Genomic DNA, 22,272 nt, shown 5'->3' with positions numbered 1-22,272 from the left:
TGAAAGGTGGGTAGTGGCTATCAAGAGACAAATGGAGAGTCCCAGGATGAACATACAGTTAGTTATGTTAGCTAACCCCAAAGGGAGGTGGTCAATCTGCTGCTCTTGAGGAACACTGGATTCATGTGCACGCCAAGGTTACCTCACTGGTGAGAATAAAGGTCTTGCTCAGTGCCCTGTCTCTGGCATGGGCCAGTCAGGGGTACCTAGGGGAGACTGTAGGAATCACACAAGCATGCTGCAACACTTCCCCAGCCCATTTTCCTGGCTTCTAGTAATTTTCCTTGGAGGGATTCCTTCTCACCTTATCAGTACTGGTACAGAGGTTGTTTGGTCACCCAGACCCTAATTGTAGGAAGAAGTGAGTAAAGAGGGAATTTCCTGTGAACACAGCTGAATAGGATGGGCAGCTCCATCCCACAGGTGCCAGTTTGGGACACATGGAAAGTACTTGCTCTTGAGAACTATTTATAGACTCTTCTTTCCCCAGTCCCCTGAGGTGACATATGCCCTGTGTCTTGGGCATCTGGTTGTTATGATCACAGGACCTGGTCACATATATCTTCTAGTCTCAGAGACAGTCTGCAGTAAATAAAAAGTTTTGCAGAACAGAATACAACTAGCATTGAGTTTATTTTATATTAATATTCCACCATGCACTGTCTCTGGCTAAATTTGATTTTTGATTTGTCTGTCACGGTGTTCCTCATTGCGATTCCTCTGTAATTAGAAGTGTGAAACTAATAATTAATTTGTCCCCATTCCTTCACATTTTTTCCCCCCACTGCTACAGTGCTGTTGTGTAAGTGCACAATAAAACGGAATGAAATAAAACTGGATATTTGGAAAGTCAAAAACATCTTATGACTAGAAAGAATAAGAACTTGGGGACAACAGGCTTCAGACATCCAGATTTTTATTTAAGCAGTTTTCAGCTTTGCATCTGAATCATCTTTTGAAAGCTGAATATACTTAGAAAATAACAACAAAAACACTCTTATGCAGGTGTGTATTTGTTTTTATCTTCATAGTGACTTATTGCCCAAGTGAAAAAGCTTTCAGTTAATTTAAGTACAATTTAGAATTTGACACAACTGCACTGATGTAAATGAAAAAGAAAAAAAAAAAAAAGAGGCAGAGAGGTAGGCTGATTTGAAATGCTCTTCTTTAAGGACTTGTGCCTGGGGACTTTGCTTCTGACTCTGGATCAGATTTTGCTTAGTTTGAAGCCAGAGCAACCCCCCTGGCTTACAGAGTAACTCCAGCTGCTAAAGCCCACAGAGATCCGATAACTCAGGGGTTAATCTGAGGCATGTACACAAGTCCGGCTGTGATAAAACCAGAAGCGATTAGACCTTTTGCTCCGGAGGACATTCTGGCACTGCTGGGAGATTCATTTTGTCTGCAAAACCAAGCATGTAATTTCCCTTCTCCCTCGCTCTCCCTTTCTGTCCCTGTGTCCGTCCAGCCCTGTGGCTCAGTCTCCCCGCTGACACCAGTGCAGCTGACCTTCAGCAGAGCAGTGTTAGATGTACTTTCACTGCAGGGCATGGGCTAGGAAGCCCCCAGATTGGCTTTTTTGCTGCTGATCAGAAGAGATGCAGGAGGGCAAGCTTGCAAAAACCCTGAGACACCTCTGTGTCCGAATGAAAAAAAGTGAAGAAATGAAGTAAATTAAAAAAATAAACAAAAATATCTGTCCCTCAGCATCCAAATCACATCTATAGAAAGTTTCCAGTTGTAGTGGTGTTATGTTGGATTTACACAGCGGTCACAGGAATTAGAAGTGATCCCTACCATCAGTCAGCTAAGAGCAGCTTGTGTTAGCCTGTGTCAATAGTGTGTCTGTCCACACAGCCGTCAGGCTTGGCACAAGAAATGCATCCACGTCTCCACAGAGCCAGCAGAAGAGACTTTTTCTACCTGTTTTCAACTGAAACAGAGATATTTCCATCTCTAGAGTGCAGATTTAGTTGTCAGCTTTATTTACTACTTTCGGATGTCACCAGCCACCAGTGAAGCTGAGCGTGAATAACTTACCAGCCTGCACAGATAACTCTTCTTTTCCTTTCAGTCCAGCTTCAGACAGAAATCCCGCACAAGCTCTCACTCCGATCTGTGTGCTGAATGACGATACAGAAGTTAAACAAGTCAGGGTAAAATTCCTGAGGCACTCCTAAAGGCTTTTCCAAGGATTTTTAAAAGCCTCTTAAAAACGACAGCAGAGATCGAAGGCTGTTAAGGGAGCGGGGAAAAAAAAAAAAAAAAAAAAGGAAGAAAAACTTTGGCAAGCGTGCAGTGTCTTACATCAATCTAGCAGTCAGCATCTATGTAGATGTTCTTTCCTCCTTTTGTGCAACACCCCTTCCCTCCTACAGACCACCCAAAGCCCTATAAATAATCCAAGGACTGTATTTTTTCTCCAGCTTTCTCTTCAGACCTCAGAGGGAAAATATCAGGCAGGAGAAGGGAGAGAGGAGAAGGAAAAGTGAGGTGGGGAGAGAGAAAAAGAGGAAAGATGGCTAGTGAATTCAAAAAGAAAATGTTCTGGAGAGCAGTGGTGGCTGAGTTCCTTGCCATGAGCCTCTTTATTTTTATCAGCATAGGCTCAGCTCTGGGTTTTAGCTTCCCAGTGGTGGGCAACAAAACGTCGACGAGGTCTCAGGACAACGTGAAGGTTTCACTGGCTTTTGGGTTATCCATCGCTACCATGGCACAAAGCGTGGGCCACATCAGCGGTGCCCACCTGAACCCAGCCGTGACCCTGGGCCTCCTGCTGAGCTGCCAGATCAGCATCTTCAAAGCGCTCATGTACATCATTGCCCAGTGCCTGGGGGCAGTGGTGGCCACAGCTATTCTGTCGGGAGTCACCTCCTCTCTCCCAAACAACCTCCTGGGGCTCAATGCGGTAAGCAGAAACCTTTTATTCCCCCTATTTTTTTTTTAATTTTTTTTAAGTAGAAATGTGAGTGCAACACCTGTAAGCTACTGAGGATGTGGGTGGTGGTGGTGGTGTGGTGGTGAGCTCAGGCAGCCAATTGCTTATTGTAGCAGGGGGTCCAGTCCTGGTTGATGCCAGGGTGGATCTAGGGTAGTTGCATTCACTGCTATCAATTTAAGCACTTACTTAATTCTTTTATTTTGTAAGAGATGTCATAGGGACGGTCCTTTCTCCACACCCCCTTTTCAGAGCTGTAGGACGTTATGGTCATTAACAGTTTTGCTTATGTTCAATTTTGTACATCCATGTTGCTGAAACGTGCCTTTTGACACCGATTTAACATTGAAATCACTGGGACTTGCATGACTGAGTCCCTTTGCTTCTTCTGTAGGTCTCAGGTAACACACCTTTGGCTCATGATGCTGATTAATGTGTATATAATCAATGTTATTTTCACTTCTATGAATGTGGCTCTTTTCCAATACCTAATTAATGGTTTGTGTAAGATGATGATGACTGCAGTGAAAGAAGCTATGGGAACAGTGAGAGAGATGGGTAGCAGGAGAAACTCTATCACAAAAGGTGTGAGCATCACCTGTTGCATTAGGCAAAGTGCTAACATCCTGCCTGATACAGAATCCCAGCTGCATTTTCTTTGTTTTGTTCCTTTAGCTGTGCAAAAATGGGGAAGAAAAAAAAACAAAACAAAATAAAACAAAACAAAACAAAACAATAAAACACCAAAAAAAAACCAAAACAGAATAACAACAAACTGAATTCTCAGGTGAAGGCTAGAAAAAAAGAGGAAGCCACATTTAACAGGTTTTAGCCCTCTCCCATCCAGCTGCTCACAGCTATTGACAGTCACGCTGCACAGAAATTGCCTGCCTGCAGCTCCTCCTCCTCAACATGTTGTCATTTTGTTGTTGTCATTGTACCATAACAGGAGCAAAAGTGGTGGTTACCCTTTTAAACATTAAATCATCCCATTGTCAGTGGATGTCAGTGAGATGGTCCTACAGCCACAGCAATACATAGAGGAGTGCTATAAGTGGAAATTCCATTCCAGTCACTTATCTCACCCGATTCTGTTAAGAATAAGTATTTCATGTCTTTTCTGTGGACCCTTTCTTGCAGGATATTCCTGGCTGAAGTTTGAAACTTGAACTTATTTGAAATTTTATGCCTCTTAGATTTCACAGGGATATTTGGGACATAAAGCTCCAAATACAATATCTCTTCAGGAATCATTTTGGCAAAAAAAGAAAGAAAGGATGAAAAAAAATATATGTTTTAGCATTCTGTGGCATTACAGTTATTTCCAAAAATAAGGCAGTGAAGTTTTTGAAAACAAAAGCTGACATTGAGGTCATTCCTGAGTAGCCCAGTATCATCCACCCTTTTATCACTCTGGGGGTTTTCCGCTTACCTCCCTTGCTGAAGCCTGGTGCCTGCAGGGATCCCACCATGCCATCAAACCAGAAATGTTGATGGGTTAATCCAAAACATTTTGGGGAAGAAGAGGGAATCTTTTTATTAAGTCCAGAAGGCTCTGGCTGTGTGTGTGGTACGTGATCTTTCCCTCTCAACCACTGGCAGGGGGAACTGCTCGGCCGTGTGGGACAGGGTATCCGCCCAAGTGGTTTCCTCGAGAGGTCTGACTGCCAGCTGCCATTAAACACGGGAGGTCCCATTTGCATTTGGGCTTTTCCTTTTTGCTTGCCACAAAGTGCTGATGGCTGGCTCCTTGCTCCATCCCGAAGCCTTGAAACTGGCCGTTTGTAAAGTGGGTGTAGGTGACCACCCCAGCCTCGTGCTCCTCAGTCGGTGATTCTCCAAATTACAAAGGTACAATTCAGAGCTCTGCACAAGGCCGCCTCAGAAGAGAAAAACAGTAGAGTCACTGATTTTGGTAAGCCTAGGAGACTACTTCTTGAATCTCAAAAATTACATTTGAGGGTGGAAGTCTTTTTCCTTCCTCTAGGAACACCTTTGGAATGTAGTTAAATTCATCCTTTCCAATACCATAAACTTTACTGTAAGAGGAAGCATATGGTAAGTCTCCACCATGCCTATTTTACAAATCTGGCAACACTTTCTGTGTTCTGTGAATTAGTGGATAAAATGGTTCTCAAATATTGTGAAAAGCCCTGGTCTCAGTGCTTGTCATTGTCAAATGCTCAGAGTTTTTATTTTAATTTAATTTTATTTATTTTATTTTCTATTTCCCATCCAGTTCTAAATGCTCTGGATAAAAGAGCAGTGGGGGGGACTTCCCAGGAGATGGGGAGTGCAACAGCTGTTCTTTTCCTTTGTAGGAGAGAACTGGAGAGGAAAGCACGTCGATTCATTTCCCACTGATGAGCTGGGACTGCCTGGGGAGGGGAGATGAGGGTCTAAGGGGGCAGCAGGTCCGAGCCCAGAGCAGGGGAGAACAGCAGGACACCTCTCCTTGTGCAGAGCTGATCACAACGGGGCACATCCTGGAATCGCAGCCCAGCACGCTGCCTCCTTCAGCAAACAGAGGATAGGGAGAAACCACAGAGATTGGCTTTCCTGTCATGCTTTTTAACCTGAGGACAAGGAGGGGAGGGACAGAGCTGGCATTCCTGCCAGCTACTTTGTCTTCTTGTTCTTCTGGTAGAAGAGGAGGTATAGATTCACTATTGAGAAAAAGAATAGAAAGGAAGGGAGTGTTGTTTCTTTGGCAAGGGTGGGAAGAGGGCTTGGATATGTGTGACTGGGGCCTCTGTTCTGACAGTGCCATGGCCTTGGAAAGGTGTTTCTGACAGGAAAATTGTGCTGGGAGCAATTTAGTGCAGCCAGTGGCTATCCAGTGTCCTCACTGATGCTGGGTGGGACTGCATGCCTGCACTTAGATTCATCCTGCCCAGCTGTAGGACCTGCACTGAGGGGCCAAAGTGATTAGCTCAATTTCTAAGGTTCCTTTCCAGTTCATCATAGAGAAGGAGAGACAAATAAAGGTACTTCAGCTCTTAGATCCACTCAGATGTCCTCTAGAGAAACCTTGCTCTCTTCCTTGGCTGTAGAGAAAACTTGGTATGATGAGGTTCCAGCCCTGGGAGCCTCTGTTAAGTACCTGAAATAAAGAGTGATGAATCCATGCCTTACTGCTCAGAGGTAAAAAGGGATATAAAAGCAAATGAAACACAAACAACAGACATGGAAGGTACAATGCTGGAGAGAAAGAAGGTAGCAGGAAAAAGCAGGACTATCCTTTAACATGTTTAATATAAGGGTCTGTTTTACCCTGAGAGACAAACAAAATGGTCACATATGAAGAGTTTGATCTAAACATCACTGAAGTCAATGGAAATGGTTTTTTTTAATTACTTTGTCTGGTTCTAAATAAGAAATTCTGGACAATATTCAGAGAGGTACTTAGGTTATTCAATCTGTTAAGACACAACTTCCCATATATTTTGGGTGTGGTGTGGCTGCCAAAGTAAAAACTTTGAGAATTGGAAAAGCTGAAAGTACGCAATGTTTCTTGTTTTTCTAAATATTTGAATATTTTTCCTTACATCATCTTATATCTTTTTTATTTTATTTTATTTTATTTTATTTATATATATATATATATATATTTTTTTTTGCAACTGGATTACTACATTTTACAAATTTCCATTACGTAAAACTGTAAGAGTAGAGAAAATCTGATCCAAAGTGCACTCATCTGCCAACATAGTTGGCTATTGTCTAGTGAGGACAGATCTGTAGTTTGGGTAATGGAAGAAACTATTCATCATGGGCAATTAATGACCAACAAAGAGCTCAAGCAGAAAAGGCGGGTGAGAGGAGATGTCTGTATTGTAAGGTAACACAATATTTGCTGTTCAGTAATGTTTATCTTGAGAACTTTTATCAGGCTATTAAAAGCACGTTGAGCAAATTTATTTATCTCAGGGTTGGTTTTGTTGTTGTTGTTGTTAATTTTGTGTGAAAATAATCACTTTGAAAAATGCAGACATTGCTTTACAATTTCATAATTTTAAGTACTTTCTGTATTTCTGTATACTAATTAAAATGCCAAGAAATGTGCCCCCATAAGCTTCATGGGTCACAGTTTGAAATACTCTGCCGTGCAGTTTATAAAACAAAATATATTTTTTAAAAGTTACAAGTGGATCAAAATTGTAGGCAAGAAAAACAGACCTGAAGGTAGTTTTGCTCTGGGTAGATAAAGAGAAAAGAAAAACAACCAAGAATAACAAATAGAAGAAATCTGTTTTCAGAACCACTTCATAGACCAACAAATGTTATTTGTGCAACTGAAGAACATTCTAGAAGAGCCAGAGATCTGTGGTCAGCAGATTAAGAGATCTGTATTATTTTTTTAAGACAGATGAATAGCCATACATACGACTCCGGCAGTGTGGAAATCCATTTGTTCCTTGAACACTGGATTTTCAGTGCAATTGTGTCTCTGCCTCCTTTCTTTCACATCTTTCCCATCCTTTGGAAAGTTGCCTCAGGGGGTATCATGGATGATAGGAATCACCAGACTCCCCACATCTGGTCCTAAGCAACCAGCGATGGCCCTCTGACCATGGGAGCAGGACTTACATGCTTGGTGCTGATGACTCAGTGCTTCCCTTTGTGATTTCCCTCCCTTTGTGCCCACACCCTCTGAGTCTGCTCTCCTCCAGCCTCAAATTAAGCAAAGTCTGGTTGTAGTGTTAGAACTTCCAAAATAAACCGAGAGCTTGACAGAGTGAGTGGACAATTGTGTAAGTGATGCTGCTTTTCCTCTGAGTCAGTATGGAGAATTGTGGTTCCAGAGATGCCGCTGGATGGATGAGACAGTAGCTGAGTTCCTGACCTCTTGTGCTTATTAAAACCTTCTGACGCCTTTTTACAATGCACATTATGTCCTGCGTCTTCCTCAAGTTTCCATACTGTCAGCCTCATTCTCCGTGACATTGTCCTCCAACCTCCCTGTTTTTGATTAGATTTAGGGTCCTCCTGCCAAACTTGCCTGTGCTGGGACATCTGCGTACTTAGACATTCAAGCTGCGGCATGGGACCAGAAGCGGCTGCATTTTCTAAATGGTTCCTGTACATGAGATTAGTCCATGATTTTTAGTTCTTAACAAAGAGCACCAAAACAATACCTCATTAGTCAATTTCGATCTTGCAGCAGCAGTCTTTTATGGCATGCCAGCATTGTAGGGAATCACACCATGCCGGAGAGGTGGGACACAGGAAAGGCACCTGCTCAGAAATTGCCATAGTCATGGCTGCTTTCTAACAAGCTCGCCCAGACAAAGCAGAAACATCTGGGCTGGGATTTAAAACTGATGGTTATCACTCATCCTCCAGTACCTTTGGTGATAACAGGGGTTATCGCTCTAAATCTTATTAAAGAGCTAAAGTAGAGTGGTTCGAAGTGGGTTTCACACCATGAACAGGGCCCGTGTCCGGAGGATCTAAGGTTGATTGTGCATTGTCTGAAAAATGCTCTGCAGGCATTAATTAAGGTCCTATTTGAATAGAAATGATAGAAATCAATGAAAAGTGTGCACAGAGGGTTTTAAAATGATGATTTGCATCAGACCTAAAACAATATTAATTTGGTTGATTGGTTAATGTTGTAATTCAAATTAATTCATGCTGGTTTTGTCTTGTTTTGTTGTGTTTTTTTTTTTTTGGCCCTTTTTTTTTTTTTTTTCTGTGTTTGACTGGCTGTCAAACTAAGTAAGATTAAGTATGACAAAGAAGGAAATTCATTTTTCCACCATCCTTCCTGACTGGTGAATAAATAGTTAAAATTATTTTCCTTTCCCTGGCACTCTATGTATTATGCCATATATATTTGGATATTTTGTGTATCAGTATGCACATCTATCTCTGAACATGCTCTCACACACCAGAGAAAGCTGGCTGGATAGATGGATAGATAGATAGAGGGATTTTTCAGATGAGATTAATTCAAATTTGTGGTGGTAAAAACAACATATAAGTCATTGTAGCAGGGCTCATATACTTCAGTAGATAATTTGGACCTTTGAGTGGGCTGAGAATAGCATTTCTTTAGTCCTAAAAAATGTCACTATCTGGTTTGTATTATAGCTACCTTTAAGAGAAACATTTTTAAAAACAAGGATACCGAACCAGATCACAACTACTAAAGGAAGAAAAAATATGCCTTTTAAAATTTCCTGTTTTTCTCAAGAGGAAATTGCCTGTTTTCTTTACAGCAATAGTACATTCTTGCTTATCTGTCATCCTCTAGCTTAATAGGGAGTATTCAATAACAGAGAGATCTTTACCTGATATCATAATTAAAAATGTTGAAGAAATCTTTATTCTTAGAAAAATCTGTGTTCCAGAGTTAAAGAAACTAGACCAAACTATTACACCAATGCATAACTTCATGAATAGCAAACTATGTGTATATTATGTGTCTGTGTTTCTGTATTCTCCTGCGTTTAAATTGCTGCTTTTTGATTAGAAACATGCAGAGGTATAGGCAGCCTTTTCATTGTGGGCTGACATGGTATCTGCCACAACGGGATATCAGGCTGTGGCTGTGCTCCTCAGTGCCTCTGGAATAATGTAATAATAATGCCATGGAGCAAGTGAATGTCTCCTGGAGGTTTTCCTGGCTGGGAGCAGCATGTGGTTCTGTGCGTTTATTAATATACAACATGATGGGAAAGTACTACTCTTTCTGGCATTCAGAGCCAAAGCTGGTGTTGGTATTTAACTGCTGCAGCTCCGCTGATGTCAATGATATGTGAGGTTAAAGCACAGCATTAACCTGTTAAATCAAATATACAGAGCCTGGCAGGCATCCTGGAGAAAACTCTTTAAACAGCAGGAGGGCAAAAATGTGTGCTGAAAAGTCTGCAAGGGGTTTCTCTTTTGGCATTTGAGGATAGGAAAGGAGCCAAGAAATCCTTTGTGTACTTTCCTGGTAGAGTCCTGTGCATCCCTTCTCCAGGAACCACTGAGAGGTACCACAGAAAACCAAACTTTTCCAGGCTCTTGACAAATTCTGTGCCAAGAGAAGTCAATGAATGCTTTGAAAGCAGAACAGTGGCACATGTTTCCTTACACACATTCACAAAACTTCCCTTGAAGTTAATGATGACTGCATTTAAACTGAGGAACGAATAAAGTCAAGCTTGGCCCCTATTCCTTCCATTGATATGACTCTTGATGAACAAGGTGGAGAAGGAGCTGGAATTGTTCCCCTAATTTCTGAAGTCCAGTGCATATATCCAGAGCTGTATTTTAACTCCATGGAAATACCAGGTCTTGAATGCTCTTCACAAGACTGACTGTATAAACTACCTCAGACTTGGAAAGTTTGAAAATTTCACAGGTTGGCTGTAGTGTTTGTCTAGAAGTATAAAATGAATATTGCTTTGGTGCAACTGCCAACAACCACACTGTGATGTTTGTGCAAATCTAGATAGTTGTTCCAGTAACAACTTTGAAAAGTAGATTGTATAAAACTCAAAATTCAGATATGCCCTCAATTCCCTATTGAAACACCATCTCCTTCTTGGCTGACAATACAGGAGATCACAAATAGATTACTGGTATAAATAAATGCTTCAAATGTATTAGTGAAAATAAACTACTTACTTGTGTTTGGCTGGGTAAAGAAAAAAAAATCACCTTATCCTCTGAATAGAAGTAGTATACTTCTCAGGAACAACAACAACATTTCCCAGAGAAATTTTCCCACAGTCACATCAAAAAGTAAAAGTGCAAATGAGACAGTTAAACAAGTGGTTCATCTCCAACTGTCTGTGCTAAATGAAAGTCCTATACAGCTATTGACTTTTACTGTCTGTCATTGGCTTCATATGTAAGCTTTATGTGCTCGTTTAATATAAATGGAGCCATCACTCTTCTCCTTATGGCATACCAGGCTGCTGCAAGACAAAGCCTTGGCTAGTTTCTCATCAGCCTGAAGATAGGGTGGGAGGAAGGTTAGTCTTGTTCCTGGAGGGTGTCTGCTGTCCAAAGAATGGAAAATATGATTTGTGCTTTGGGAATTGAATGTGCCCCCTCTAGAGCTCTTAAGGCTGTATTTATAGGAAGGATAATCTAGCAGGGGACAATATGTTTTGTCCTTAGGTTCTGATAAATGCTTCTATTGTTGATCTAGGATATGATCCAAAGCAAATCCTTTGCTTCATAAGCAGCTTCATCTGAGTGCTCCTGTTGCATAACTTTAAGTGAAACTCTTTAGATCTTTACCTGACTCTGCTTATTAAAGAAATGTGACTTTTCTACCCTCTGAATCCCTAACACTCAATGAGTATAGAAACATCCATTTCAGAGCAATACTATTAAATTGCAAAGAGAGAAGATAATAACTGTAGAGAAACATCCATTTCAGAGCAATACTATTAAATTGCAAAGAGAGAAGATAATAACTGTAGTTAAACAGATAAAGTCTCAGAATACATTTTGACTGTCAGTTAAATCAAGGCTTATATATATGGAGCTCTGGAATACCCTTCCAGCAGGAGAAAGGGGTGTCATCCAGACAGGAGTTACCAAGTTATTTTCATGATGGAGCCTGGAGCTGAAAGAATGAGAAGAGTCAGACAAAATGACTGGCAGTTTTAAGGGAAGTCGGAAGATTAATTTCTGAGATTACATTTAAAGAACATTGTGTTAAATAACTGCCTAGTTAAACACTTAAATGTTAGTTTGGTATAAAAAAGCATAATTAATATTTCCAATTAAGGGATGAAGAAGAGAGCATGAACCATTTAAACTCACATGAATAATTTTTCTTATTAAGAAAAATAAGGAAAATCAAAGATGGGAAATTTTAAGTTACAAGAATAAAACATAGGAAGACAGATTATTTATACATATATGTATGTATGTATGTATGTATATATATTTATTTTTTGAATAGTCAGAAAGAAATATAGCCAAGGAAGTAGATTCAGATTTGGTTGAGGAAGATGCCAAAAATATTGTTTTAAGAGAAAAGTCTGTCACGTCAGAAATAAGCAAATAACTTGGAATACTGAAAACATCAGGCCTGGTGCAAATTGTTGGCTGTTTATTTGAGTTCAGCACACAAGGAAAGAGGTCTGTCTAATATAAAGATATTATTTACTGCAACACTGCTACTTAAATTTTTTTTATTATTTATTTATTTATTTTGTGGACAGAAGAACATAGTTCTCCCAGCATGAGTATTAAAAACACTTTTATTGAAGGTAGCAAATTCATAACTGGTCCACAACACTCTTATTATTATGTCCCAGACATACTGCTGCTGGGGTTCTCCAAAAGATAGCCTTACACAGGGGATGGCTAGGATATTCAAAGGAGAGAAGGCCCAGCCAACAGTGTTGTTATATGTGTCAATATAGCTATGAGGCTTTGGTTTCATTTTTCTCTCTTGAAAAAAGCATTAACCAGCATGACTTGCAGTGAAGTGTTTCATAAGGATGGAGAAAATTGACATTTCCCTACCGAAAAATAGATTTGTGCATTTCCAGAGGCCTACCATTTTTCAGGAATAATGAGAAAATAATCCCTGTTATATGAAAGTAAGCTCGACTCCAGAAGATACAATCCATTGCTAAGAGTTTGTTGGATGAAATGGGGCAGGCATAGCATCACATGATGAAACCACCTTGCATAACAAACTGTCTTATCCGTATAATGGGAAACAGGTTTGAATTTGATATAATTTTATTTCTAATGAGAAAAATATGAAGCCACTCGTGAAGTACACAGTTGGGTTTACCTTGGGCCAGTTTAATTTCCTGTCCCTGTTTCTCTTGAAGGCAGACAACTAATAAATATCATGTTGGAAAAAAAAAAAAAAAAGGAAAAAAAAAAGAAGAAAAAACCAAAGAAACAGAGAGAAAACATACCATTAGTTTGCCCATATTGTTGCCTGAATATATGGAAGGCAGTCAGTTAAACATGGCAGCTAAGGGCACTTATGAGAAAGAAGCTTCTGCAGTTCCAGTCACAAATAAATCAAAACTGTCTGATGTTGTAGAGAAATGGAAGCAATGTGACTGCTACACATTTCCTCCGACCAAAAAGCAGGTGCTCATCTCAAGTAGTTACTTTCATAGTCATGACTGGATAATGATTTTTCATTAAATTTTGCACTCAGGTCTAATAGTCCTCACAATATTACCTCTTTCTTGGCTCACTCACCGTTATGGACTATATCCGTGCAGAGCCTTCACAGTCATTGATCCACCAGCTGTGCCTCCACTACTTATGTATGTCACTAACTGTGCATTAACTCAGCTGAGGCACAGCAGAGGTGAGACAATCCTATCCCAATTTTTCCCACAGGGCCAAAAAACTGAGGTCTCTCATGTGATAGCTCAAGACAGAAGGGACCTCAGAAGGTCACCAGTCCAGCCCCTTGCTCAAAGCAGAGTCAGAACTACATTCAAACCAGATTGCTCTAGGGCAACAGCTGCATTATCAGATAAAACTAGTCTTTGAATGGGAAAAAGTTGCCTCATCCCTATCTCTAGTAATGCAGCAAAGAAAGGTTCAGTATGCCCTGAGTATTTTCCTTAGCTTCCAACCAGATTCAGCTTGGGATACAGAAGCTTTCTGAATGATGTGTGATTTCTATAAATTTAGCAAATTCCAGCGGACTTTTTTTTCCCACTAACTTATCTAATGTCACACTGAACTCAGGTAAAAGTTGTGATGGTGGGATTCAGCTCACAGAAGGATGCACCTCACTATGGTTGTCTACATGTATGCTTCTGCATGTGGTCTGGGCGCTATTACAGTCAAAAGAAAATTACTCAGTGCAAGCTACTGCAGACAAGAGAGTGATTCAGCCAGTCAGATATATTTATGTCTACATATAACTCTCAGATCTTGCCAATAATGTAACCCACTTTTTGGGTATGTTTCTGGTGCTTCTCTTGCCAAAATAATCGAGTGATTTAGAAATGAATTTCAGTGGAACAATTAATGTGAACACAAAGGCGTACAGGACTGGATTGCCTCCTATGGTACGGAAATTTTGTTGGAGATCACTGTGGGCTTCTACATTTCATTTTATTCACTTACAGCAGATTTAGTTCCTTAAAGCATTGAATTTGTCACAAATCCGAAGCATGAAGGGGGCTGGGAATTAATCTGCTGTTTCCTGTCTTCTGACATTTTTTTCTGCAACCTTAATGAGCATCACCCAAAATACAAAGCATGTGAGGGTTATTGGCCTAAGGTGAGAAGAGGCCAGAGATTTCCCCACAGATATATCAAGGGCAAAAGCAGTGTCAGCCCTGCCCACTTACCTTGTTGTGACCACCAGTAAGCTGCCTACTAATACAGCACAGCAAGTCATTGCAGTATGGGTACAGGACACTGGAAAAGGAATCCTTCACTTCAACACTACAGTAGAGGTGACTTCATCTTATGTTTCAAGACATTATTATATCTATTTAAGAACCAGAGATATGGTCACCTTAAATTCAGGATATATTCAATAAAAGAATACTAAATGTTAATACAAGTAGCTGATAGTTACTTTTGTTATCTTTATAGACTTACGTAGACAGGTGTCTGCAATCACAGAATCACAGAATCACAGATTCATCTAGGTTGGAGGAGACCTCTAAGATCACGTAGTCCAACCTCTATCTGTTATCTGGGTAACCCTTACAAATCTACTGTGACCAAGGACTATACAAATATAAATATATGCATATGTATATATATGTTCATTTTAACTTGACACCTCTCCTTGGTTATGGGAATATCAGGAAATGCACCTTCCTACTTCTCATGTTATGCTGGGATATGGTTAGTATGGTGAAGATGCGTGATGTTCCTTGTGTTACTGTATCCTGATAGGTCCAGGGTGCTGCTGTAGTGACACTATAGCTCTGACAAGTAGGCAAATAACCAACATCTGTGATAATATACTTAAATACTGCATATCCACAAACCACAGCAAATGAGGACATCCGAGGCTTGCCTCAGTTTGCAGTGTTTTGGAACACAGCCCAGAGTTCTTGCTCTCACAAGGTAATCTTATGTCCCTGGCAGGCTGCGTAAAATTACATGCTAGAGGAAAGCAAAAGGTTTCCTATGACATTTCCAGGTTTTATTTGATTCCACACAGCCCATCAATAACTGTTGATTAGCAAGGAGAATGACCTCAAGTCACGTCAACCTTAGGATGTGTTTTCCTGCAGGGAAAGGAAGACTATGATTTCCGCCTCTCAAAGATAAGGATTATCACAGGTTTTGAAAGTGTAATTTTGCTCTTATTGTCTTTCTTCTTTTCTTGAAGCCCTTCAAAGCAAAGGGAAAAACTTATGATAGGTCAGTGTTTAATCATCTCAGATGCCAAGGTCTTTTCAAATACTAACATGAACACGTCACATCTCAGATCTAGACTCTCTCGGGTTTAATGGTTGCGTTATAATGGAGTAAATCCTAGTTTCATATCCACTTTGGGGAATCTGTATATCACTCACTCATTTGCAAACATACTCGCCTTTTAATATTGACCATTCGGCCCTCTGAACGTGAGATAGGAATTTCCAGAGTGTATAGTACAAATTCTTTTATATCAGTAGGATGTGTTTGAAGACTAGATTGTTGATTCACAAATCCCACTGTCTTTGCAGCAAATAAAGTGATTATTTTAAAAGGGTTATGGCAGAAGTAATAGAATACTAATTTAGTGTTTTATCAGGTGTTCAGTATAGATTTCTGGAACATGTCATTTTCACTGCCAGGTTATATGTACATATTTATGACAAATTTTTATTTCTCACACATAGTCTTGTGTTGAAAGTTTTATCAATTGATTTTAGTTTCTACTGCATAGAGACTGAAGGAACCAAAATGACCGTCATTTCAACAAAAATTCCCTTTTATGTGGACAAACTGCTTCTAATTCAGTTCTACATATTAAATAAAAAGATATAAAAATATTTATGCTTCTGATTGCCAAAATCAATATATTTTCACTGTTTATAATGTATCTAAACAGATTTACGTTAGCTGAAGACTCAGGCAGTATTTTCCAGTGTTAGAAATTTGATATTATCCTTTGTTACACAGAAGAAACAAGAAAAGTGAATAGCAAAGGTGGAAAGCGAAGGAGTTCAGCTAATCATCCTTATGTTTTAAGGTTATTCAAAGATTAGTTTTAGAAAAATTATGTTGTAAAACCATAAAAAAAATAAATCATGATTTCCCGTACTTTCATTACTCTATGCAGATCAAAATAACATGTAATTATGTTTTTGTTATGTATGACCTTGCAATTTTTTGTGCAGAGGCTATGACAGATGGGATAACCTACTGATAGCACTATTCTTGAGTGTAAATTTTGTAGAGCTTGCTTCCTGCACTGAGTCAATCACATTCTCAGTTTATCTGGCCTCTGTCCAAGTTCATGTTTTATCCGATCCATGCAATGCAATTACTTCTGCTTAACAACAATTTATTCAGCTCAGATACATGCTTGTCTTGTCTTAACTAGCATGCCAGTGAATATAGAGATTAGAAGCAGAACTCAAACCTGTTATATCATTACATTTATAGTTACTTGTTAAGCACAAGTTTCTAACAGTACTACTGAAATACGAAATTTCTATTGTTTAATGTTCATTTATGTAAATTACTGTGGCTTCCATACATTCTACAAAATTTACATTATTAAGAAACTCTACTGATTCCATGATTAATAACACAGATGGAATATCTACATCTGACAGTGTGAGTTTTGCTGGCTTTACTTCACTAAGAAACTGAATTGCTTCCTCCATCAGCCCTGTAGGATTTCTGTATTGTGGATTTTTTTCCCTGACTCCCAAAGAAATTGGGTCGGATTCAGTTCAGGTCTAAGATACACACAAAATTAGTCTCTGTATATGTTGTTTTAAAGCTCTTGTTGTAGTCAGATGTGATCCAGAAAATATAGTCAATAAAGGACAAAGCTATTCAGTTGACTCTGAAATGATCACCTACGTTTCATCTGCTGAGCAGCTCATCCCCATTGACTGTGCTCATTGCCAAACCAAGTTTAGAGATACGCTGCCTGAACACTGGCCTCTAGAGCCATTTTAGATACCTTTGGTCTCCTGTGTCACATCTGCTAGTCCCACATGAACACCATGCACATCCCTGGGTGTTTCAAATGGCATTAGATGCATATTTTCAGGCAACTGAATCACAGTATAGGTGAATTAATATTCAGGAGAAAATCTACTCGTGGTGCTTGCATTCTGCAGGGAATTGCCCACATGAAGTCCTTGTTCTGAAGAGTTCATACTGAACAGCAGAAAATAGTGGTGGGAGGAAAAACGATTAATGTCACTTGTAAATAACAGAGATAGGTACCTTCTTCAAGCTACCCAGAGCTATGCACCTTTCTTACTCTATTTGTCTCTTCCACCTCCTGCCCATGTTTGTTTGGCAATCGTTGCCAAAGTCAAGTTAAGCAATGTTTAACCTGACCACAACATCCTCATTCTTAGAAGCAATGAATAAATGTCATGACACTAGAGTTCATTTTTATGGGTAAACTCTATTGAAGGCAAATCTTTGACTCATTTGTCTTTCACACGTACACCAGCTATGTTCTCATTGTGTCTAGTGGCCGAGTGTTCACCTTGGCTGGGTGCAACAACCTTGTTATATCAACAGCAAAAGCTGGCTACATGTACCCTCATGTACAGTAGCATGTGTTTCCTATTAAGACAACAGATCCCCTGAAACTTTGATGTCTGGTTGAAGACAGATAGGAATATCAGCTGACATTTTCCTTCTTGTCTCCATACAGCTTTCAGATGGAATCAATGCAGGCCAAGGACTAGGAATTGAAATCATCGCTACCCTCCAGCTGGTTTTGTGCGTCCTTGCTACCACAGACCGGAGAAGGACTGATGTCTCAGGATCAGCACCTCTGGCCATTGGTCTCTCTGTTGCCCTGGGACACCTTCTTGCTGTAAGTTTTAGCTCTCACAGTTGATACCTGCAATGTTCCACAACAAGACGGGCCAGTGAAGGCAGGTAGATGGTGGGCAACATGGTACTTTCATCCTTCTCCCTCCTCTTCAGAGGCTGACCCTGTTTCTGCAACACTTGTGGCCCTGCTCCCTTGAGCCATGCAGCTGTGGCTATAAGTGCTGAGATTGAACACTTGTGAGAAGGAGTCACTGCACTAGGACCTGTTTCCCTGTTGGGATGGGACAGTGATGTGGCAAAGTTTTTCCCCCTTTTTCTGAGTAAAAGTGGGTGGATTGAATGAAGCTCTTGTGTGCATCTGATCCATTCTGTAGACAGCTGCTTAGTCTCCTGTGTAATGAAGATGCCACATGTGCCTCAGTACCTCACTACTGGTTCTCTTTTCAACTCCTAGATTGATTACACTGGATGTGGAATTAATCCAGCCAGATCTTTTGGCTCAGCACTGATTGCTAACAACTTTGAAAATCACTGGGTAAGTTGAAGAAATTAGTTTAGCTCAGAAGAGATTCTGCATATACACAACCTTCAAAATCAGAAACATTTAAATCTACATCATTAACACTGAGTTGGTGAACTGCTGTTTCTATTTCATTTAAAAAAATAATCTCCTTTACTCCTCACTAAGAAGACTGATAATTCCTCAAGCTGAATTTGTATGTTCAAACTAATACAGCTGATATTATTTGGTTATTTCCCATTATTTATTTATTTATTTATTTAACTTATTTTAAACTTTAAAGCCTCGTTATACTGAATCCTGTATTGAGCATATATTGTTTAAATGGAGTTTGCAAGTTGTTACTGCTTAATCCAGTCAAACCTAATTTAGGAAGGCTCCTAAACACATTTATAAACTGAAGTGGATCATCCAATATTTGAAACCTAATAAAATGTTCATCTGCCTAATGTTAAGTGTTTGCTTATGAACTTCCACGGATAAGTGCACTGAAAACACTATAGATTTTACAATTATTCCTTGTGCTTAAAATGAGGAACTTCATGAAAATTTGCTTATTTCAATAAAACTGAATAAAGCAGGCTAATATAAAGGCCCTAAATGAGCATGTGTTCTTGAATATTTAAAATTTAGTTTGTTTCAATTCTCCTACTCATTTTGGTAGCTATTTGCATAAGAATTCATGGAAGTCCAGTGGTAGTACAGCATAGTTCTGAAATTTTGGATATGGAAGCCATTTTAATTTAAAGATTAAAACACACAAAATGAGGACACTGTTGAAATGTTGTCATTATCTCCCTCTTAAACACTTCTATTGGGAAACTAAGATACTGTTGCTAAACAAGTAGCTAATATTTTCAGAAATGTGTGGAAAAAATATTTGCCTTTGTAGAGAGAGAGTAAAAAAGAAGGAGAGGTAGTAATTCATATCAAACCTCTGATATTGCTGAATAAAGAAAACGTTTTCAGACCCAGTACCTCTTTGGCTGTATAGATTCCTCAAAACTATCCATTATTTCTAATAAATTCAACCTATCTACTAAAACATTTTCATTACCTCTCCTTCCAAACTTTGTTTGCCTTTCGTGGCATATCACTAGCTAAATAGTAGCTAGTAGCAAATTAAACCCCTAAATACATCCTCAATAAGTATTACTTTCTAATCCACCTAAGTATCACTGAAGGTTACTGTGAGAAAGGAATCCAATACCTTTGCTACTTTTAGAAATTGTTCCCCCTCTCCCTGCCAAATATACCTTGAGCAACAGTGATGTTTTACCAATAGATACATAATTTTAAATACCAGGTGTTGATAGCATAGTCACAGGTGTCCATCTCTGGGTCTGTTCAATTCAGGGTAAGAAATTCCCAGTTTCTTTCCTATGTAATTACGGAAATATTCAAGTGACAGCCTATACTTTTCATGTGTTCACTGGAAATATGCATAAAAACTTCAGAGGAGATTTTCAGAACAGCTTCAAATGCATTAATACCTGATGTACTAACTGGGCTTGGACCTATGTTCCAGATCTTCTGGGTTGGCCCAATCATTGGAGGAGCAAGTGCTGCCCTCATTTACGACTTCATCCTGGCACCCAGAAGCAGCGACCTGACCGACCGAGTGAAGGTGTGGACCAGTGGCCAAGTAGAAGAGTACGATCTGGAAGGAGATGATATGAACTCCAGAGTAGAAATGAAGCCAAAATAAAGAAGGACAAGGGGAAAGGGGAGGGGGGGGAGGGGGGAGCACATTGGTTTCTGAAGATTTTATCAGTGTTATAGACTTTTTGTAAACCAGCAAGAAGTACTTTGTTGGTTTTTGTTTATTTGTTTGTTTTTTTTAATTCAATATGGTTTTCCATTTTTTGCCCCCAGTCTTAATAACACTTTCATACCTGGGGCTATCCAATTGTGAAGTCTACAGGCCAAGAATTCATTAGACACTTATGCATGAGTTAAATAAATTGGGTTGAATTTTAACCCTTCCCTCACCACCACCAAATTAGCTGGTGTATTTAGTGTGGCCAGTTCTCCCAGCACATCATGCAGTATTGATAAGAAGTCTGTTTGCTGAAAGAATAAATACATAGGACAAAGAGCCATCTGTACCAATAATAGGGGTTTCGTACCAGAAAAAAAAATGTATTTATACAGACATGCAAGGCTGGTATCTAGTGTCAGCTGTGCTTATAAAAAATAAATAATTAAAATCTCTAATCATTTTCCAGAAGCATTTTTTGGAAGAAAAAGCCACTAATAACTATTCCTTATGTAGAGCGAACCATAATTTTCTAAATGACTGATAATCTTCAAGAAAGTGGACCAGAAATGTTGTTGAGCAGAACAAGAACCTTCAGAGTTCCCAGATCTATTTACATTTTCCAGTGTTTCATCCTCTCTGAACCTGCATCCAGCCCATTGTGAAGAGAGAGAATATATGACCAAAAAATGTATAGATATATGAATTCCTGGGAAGTAATAACTAGAAATTAAATTGGAAAGTAATAGTAACAAGAGCACCAGGAACAGCATGGTCCTGATACATAAACAGGACATGATTGTTCCTGTGACTGTCCTGCTTTTGCTTGTTTTTAGTAATTTAACTCTACATTCGAAAAGAAACAGGATAAAAAAAAAAATCCCCTTTCTTTCTGACCCCATTTTAATAGCCAGTGTTATGACATTCAGGGACAATTAATAGATATACACACAGTATATTTTCTAAAGAGTGATAAATGCATACCTGTGTGTAAGTCCATTTTGGGGGTCATTCTTTTGGTTTTATATATATATATATATATATATGTTTATATAAATGTTTTATACAGAAAGTTTAGTATACAGTTTTGTAAGAAAATAAGAGCAGAAGATAAGTGGAAATAAATGCAGAAGTGCTTAGCAAAATAAATGACACTGGAAATGTAAAGAAAACTAACACTCTAAACAATGTGGAAGACTATTTTCTGTTTTTGTTTTTGTGTGTGTGCTACTTTTGATTTCCTGAGTAACCCATAGCAGTAGCTGGTCTTACATACTAACTATAGAATATAGGTCAAGCAGATAGGTGCTGATATACTTGTTCTGCACTAAACCATTTTGCATAAGAAATGAGACCCAGAGAAACCTATATAAAAACTGCACACTTAACCATTCAGACAAGCACCCCAGACGTAATATGATGAGTGTCTCCTGATAGAGACAGTATGGAAATGGGAATTGAGAGAGGGTTGACATGGGAATTCATATAAGTTGGATCATTTCATTGAGTTGAGCAAATGTACAAAGAAAAAAAAAAAAAGAAAAAAAAAAAAGAAGAAGAAACACCAGCAAACTGAAACAGAATGTGTTTTATCTTTCATGTTTACTTTTGGTGTCTTATCCCGTGTATTGTCAATGTAAATACAGCATGATTGGATATTGGGGTGGTTTAAAAATAAACAAAATCAGTTGTTCTAACACATGAAATGTTCATGATTCCTGCTTTTTATGTTGCTCTGTAACACAATGCAGTTTCCTTTGCTATAGCATTTTCCAAGTGCCCACCTGTAAGCGTAGAGCTTCCTCATGAGGGGAGCAGAAGGGCAGGCGCTGAGCTCTACTCTCTGAGGACAGCGACAGGGCCCAAGGGAACAGCACGGAGCTGGGACAGGGGAGGGTCAGGCTGGGTGTTAGGGGAAGGTTCTGCACCCAGAGGTGGTCAGGCACCGGGACAGGCTGCCCGGGACAGTGGTCATGGCACCAAGCCTGCCAGAGTTTGAGAAGAGTTTGGACAGTGCTCTCAGATATGCAGTCTGATTTTGGGGTGGTTCCATGTGTAGCCAGGAGTTGGACTCTACGATCCTGGTGGGTACTTTCCAACTTGGCATATTCTATGATAATATGATTC

The 22,272-nt window shown here is 39.4% G+C and overlaps 1 protein-coding gene and 1 long non-coding RNA gene across 2 annotated transcripts; one reads left to right on the top strand and one right to left on the bottom strand.

Annotated features, from left to right (window-relative positions):
- Nucleotides 1-1,355: 1,355 nt before the first annotated feature.
- Nucleotides 1,356-4,748, bottom strand: LOC126913185 (uncharacterized). Its single transcript, XR_007707834.1, has 3 exons — nucleotides 4,371-4,748; nucleotides 2,041-2,123; nucleotides 1,356-1,933 (listed from the first exon to the last, which is right to left on the bottom strand). It is a non-coding gene; the product is annotated as an uncharacterized LOC126913185 (long non-coding RNA).
- On the top strand, nucleotides 2,431-21,813 carry AQP1 (aquaporin 1 (Colton blood group)). Its single transcript, XM_035554369.2, has 4 exons — nucleotides 2,431-2,908; nucleotides 17,742-17,906; nucleotides 18,321-18,401; nucleotides 19,915-21,813. Exons 1-4 carry the CDS (start codon nucleotides 2,519-2,521, stop codon nucleotides 20,092-20,094), a joined length of 816 nt encoding a protein of 271 aa, XP_035410262.1. The 5' UTR covers nucleotides 2,431-2,518; the 3' UTR covers nucleotides 20,095-21,813.
- The last annotated feature ends 459 nt before the right edge of the window (nucleotides 21,814-22,272 follow it).

This window comes from Cygnus atratus, chromosome 2 (genome assembly GCF_013377495.2).
Source record: "Cygnus atratus isolate AKBS03 ecotype Queensland, Australia chromosome 2, CAtr_DNAZoo_HiC_assembly, whole genome shotgun sequence".
NCBI classification, from domain to species: Eukaryota; Metazoa; Chordata; class Aves; order Anseriformes; family Anatidae; genus Cygnus; species Cygnus atratus.
Note: the sequence above shows the minus strand (reverse complement) of the source record. Positions and strands in the feature narration are given on the sequence as shown.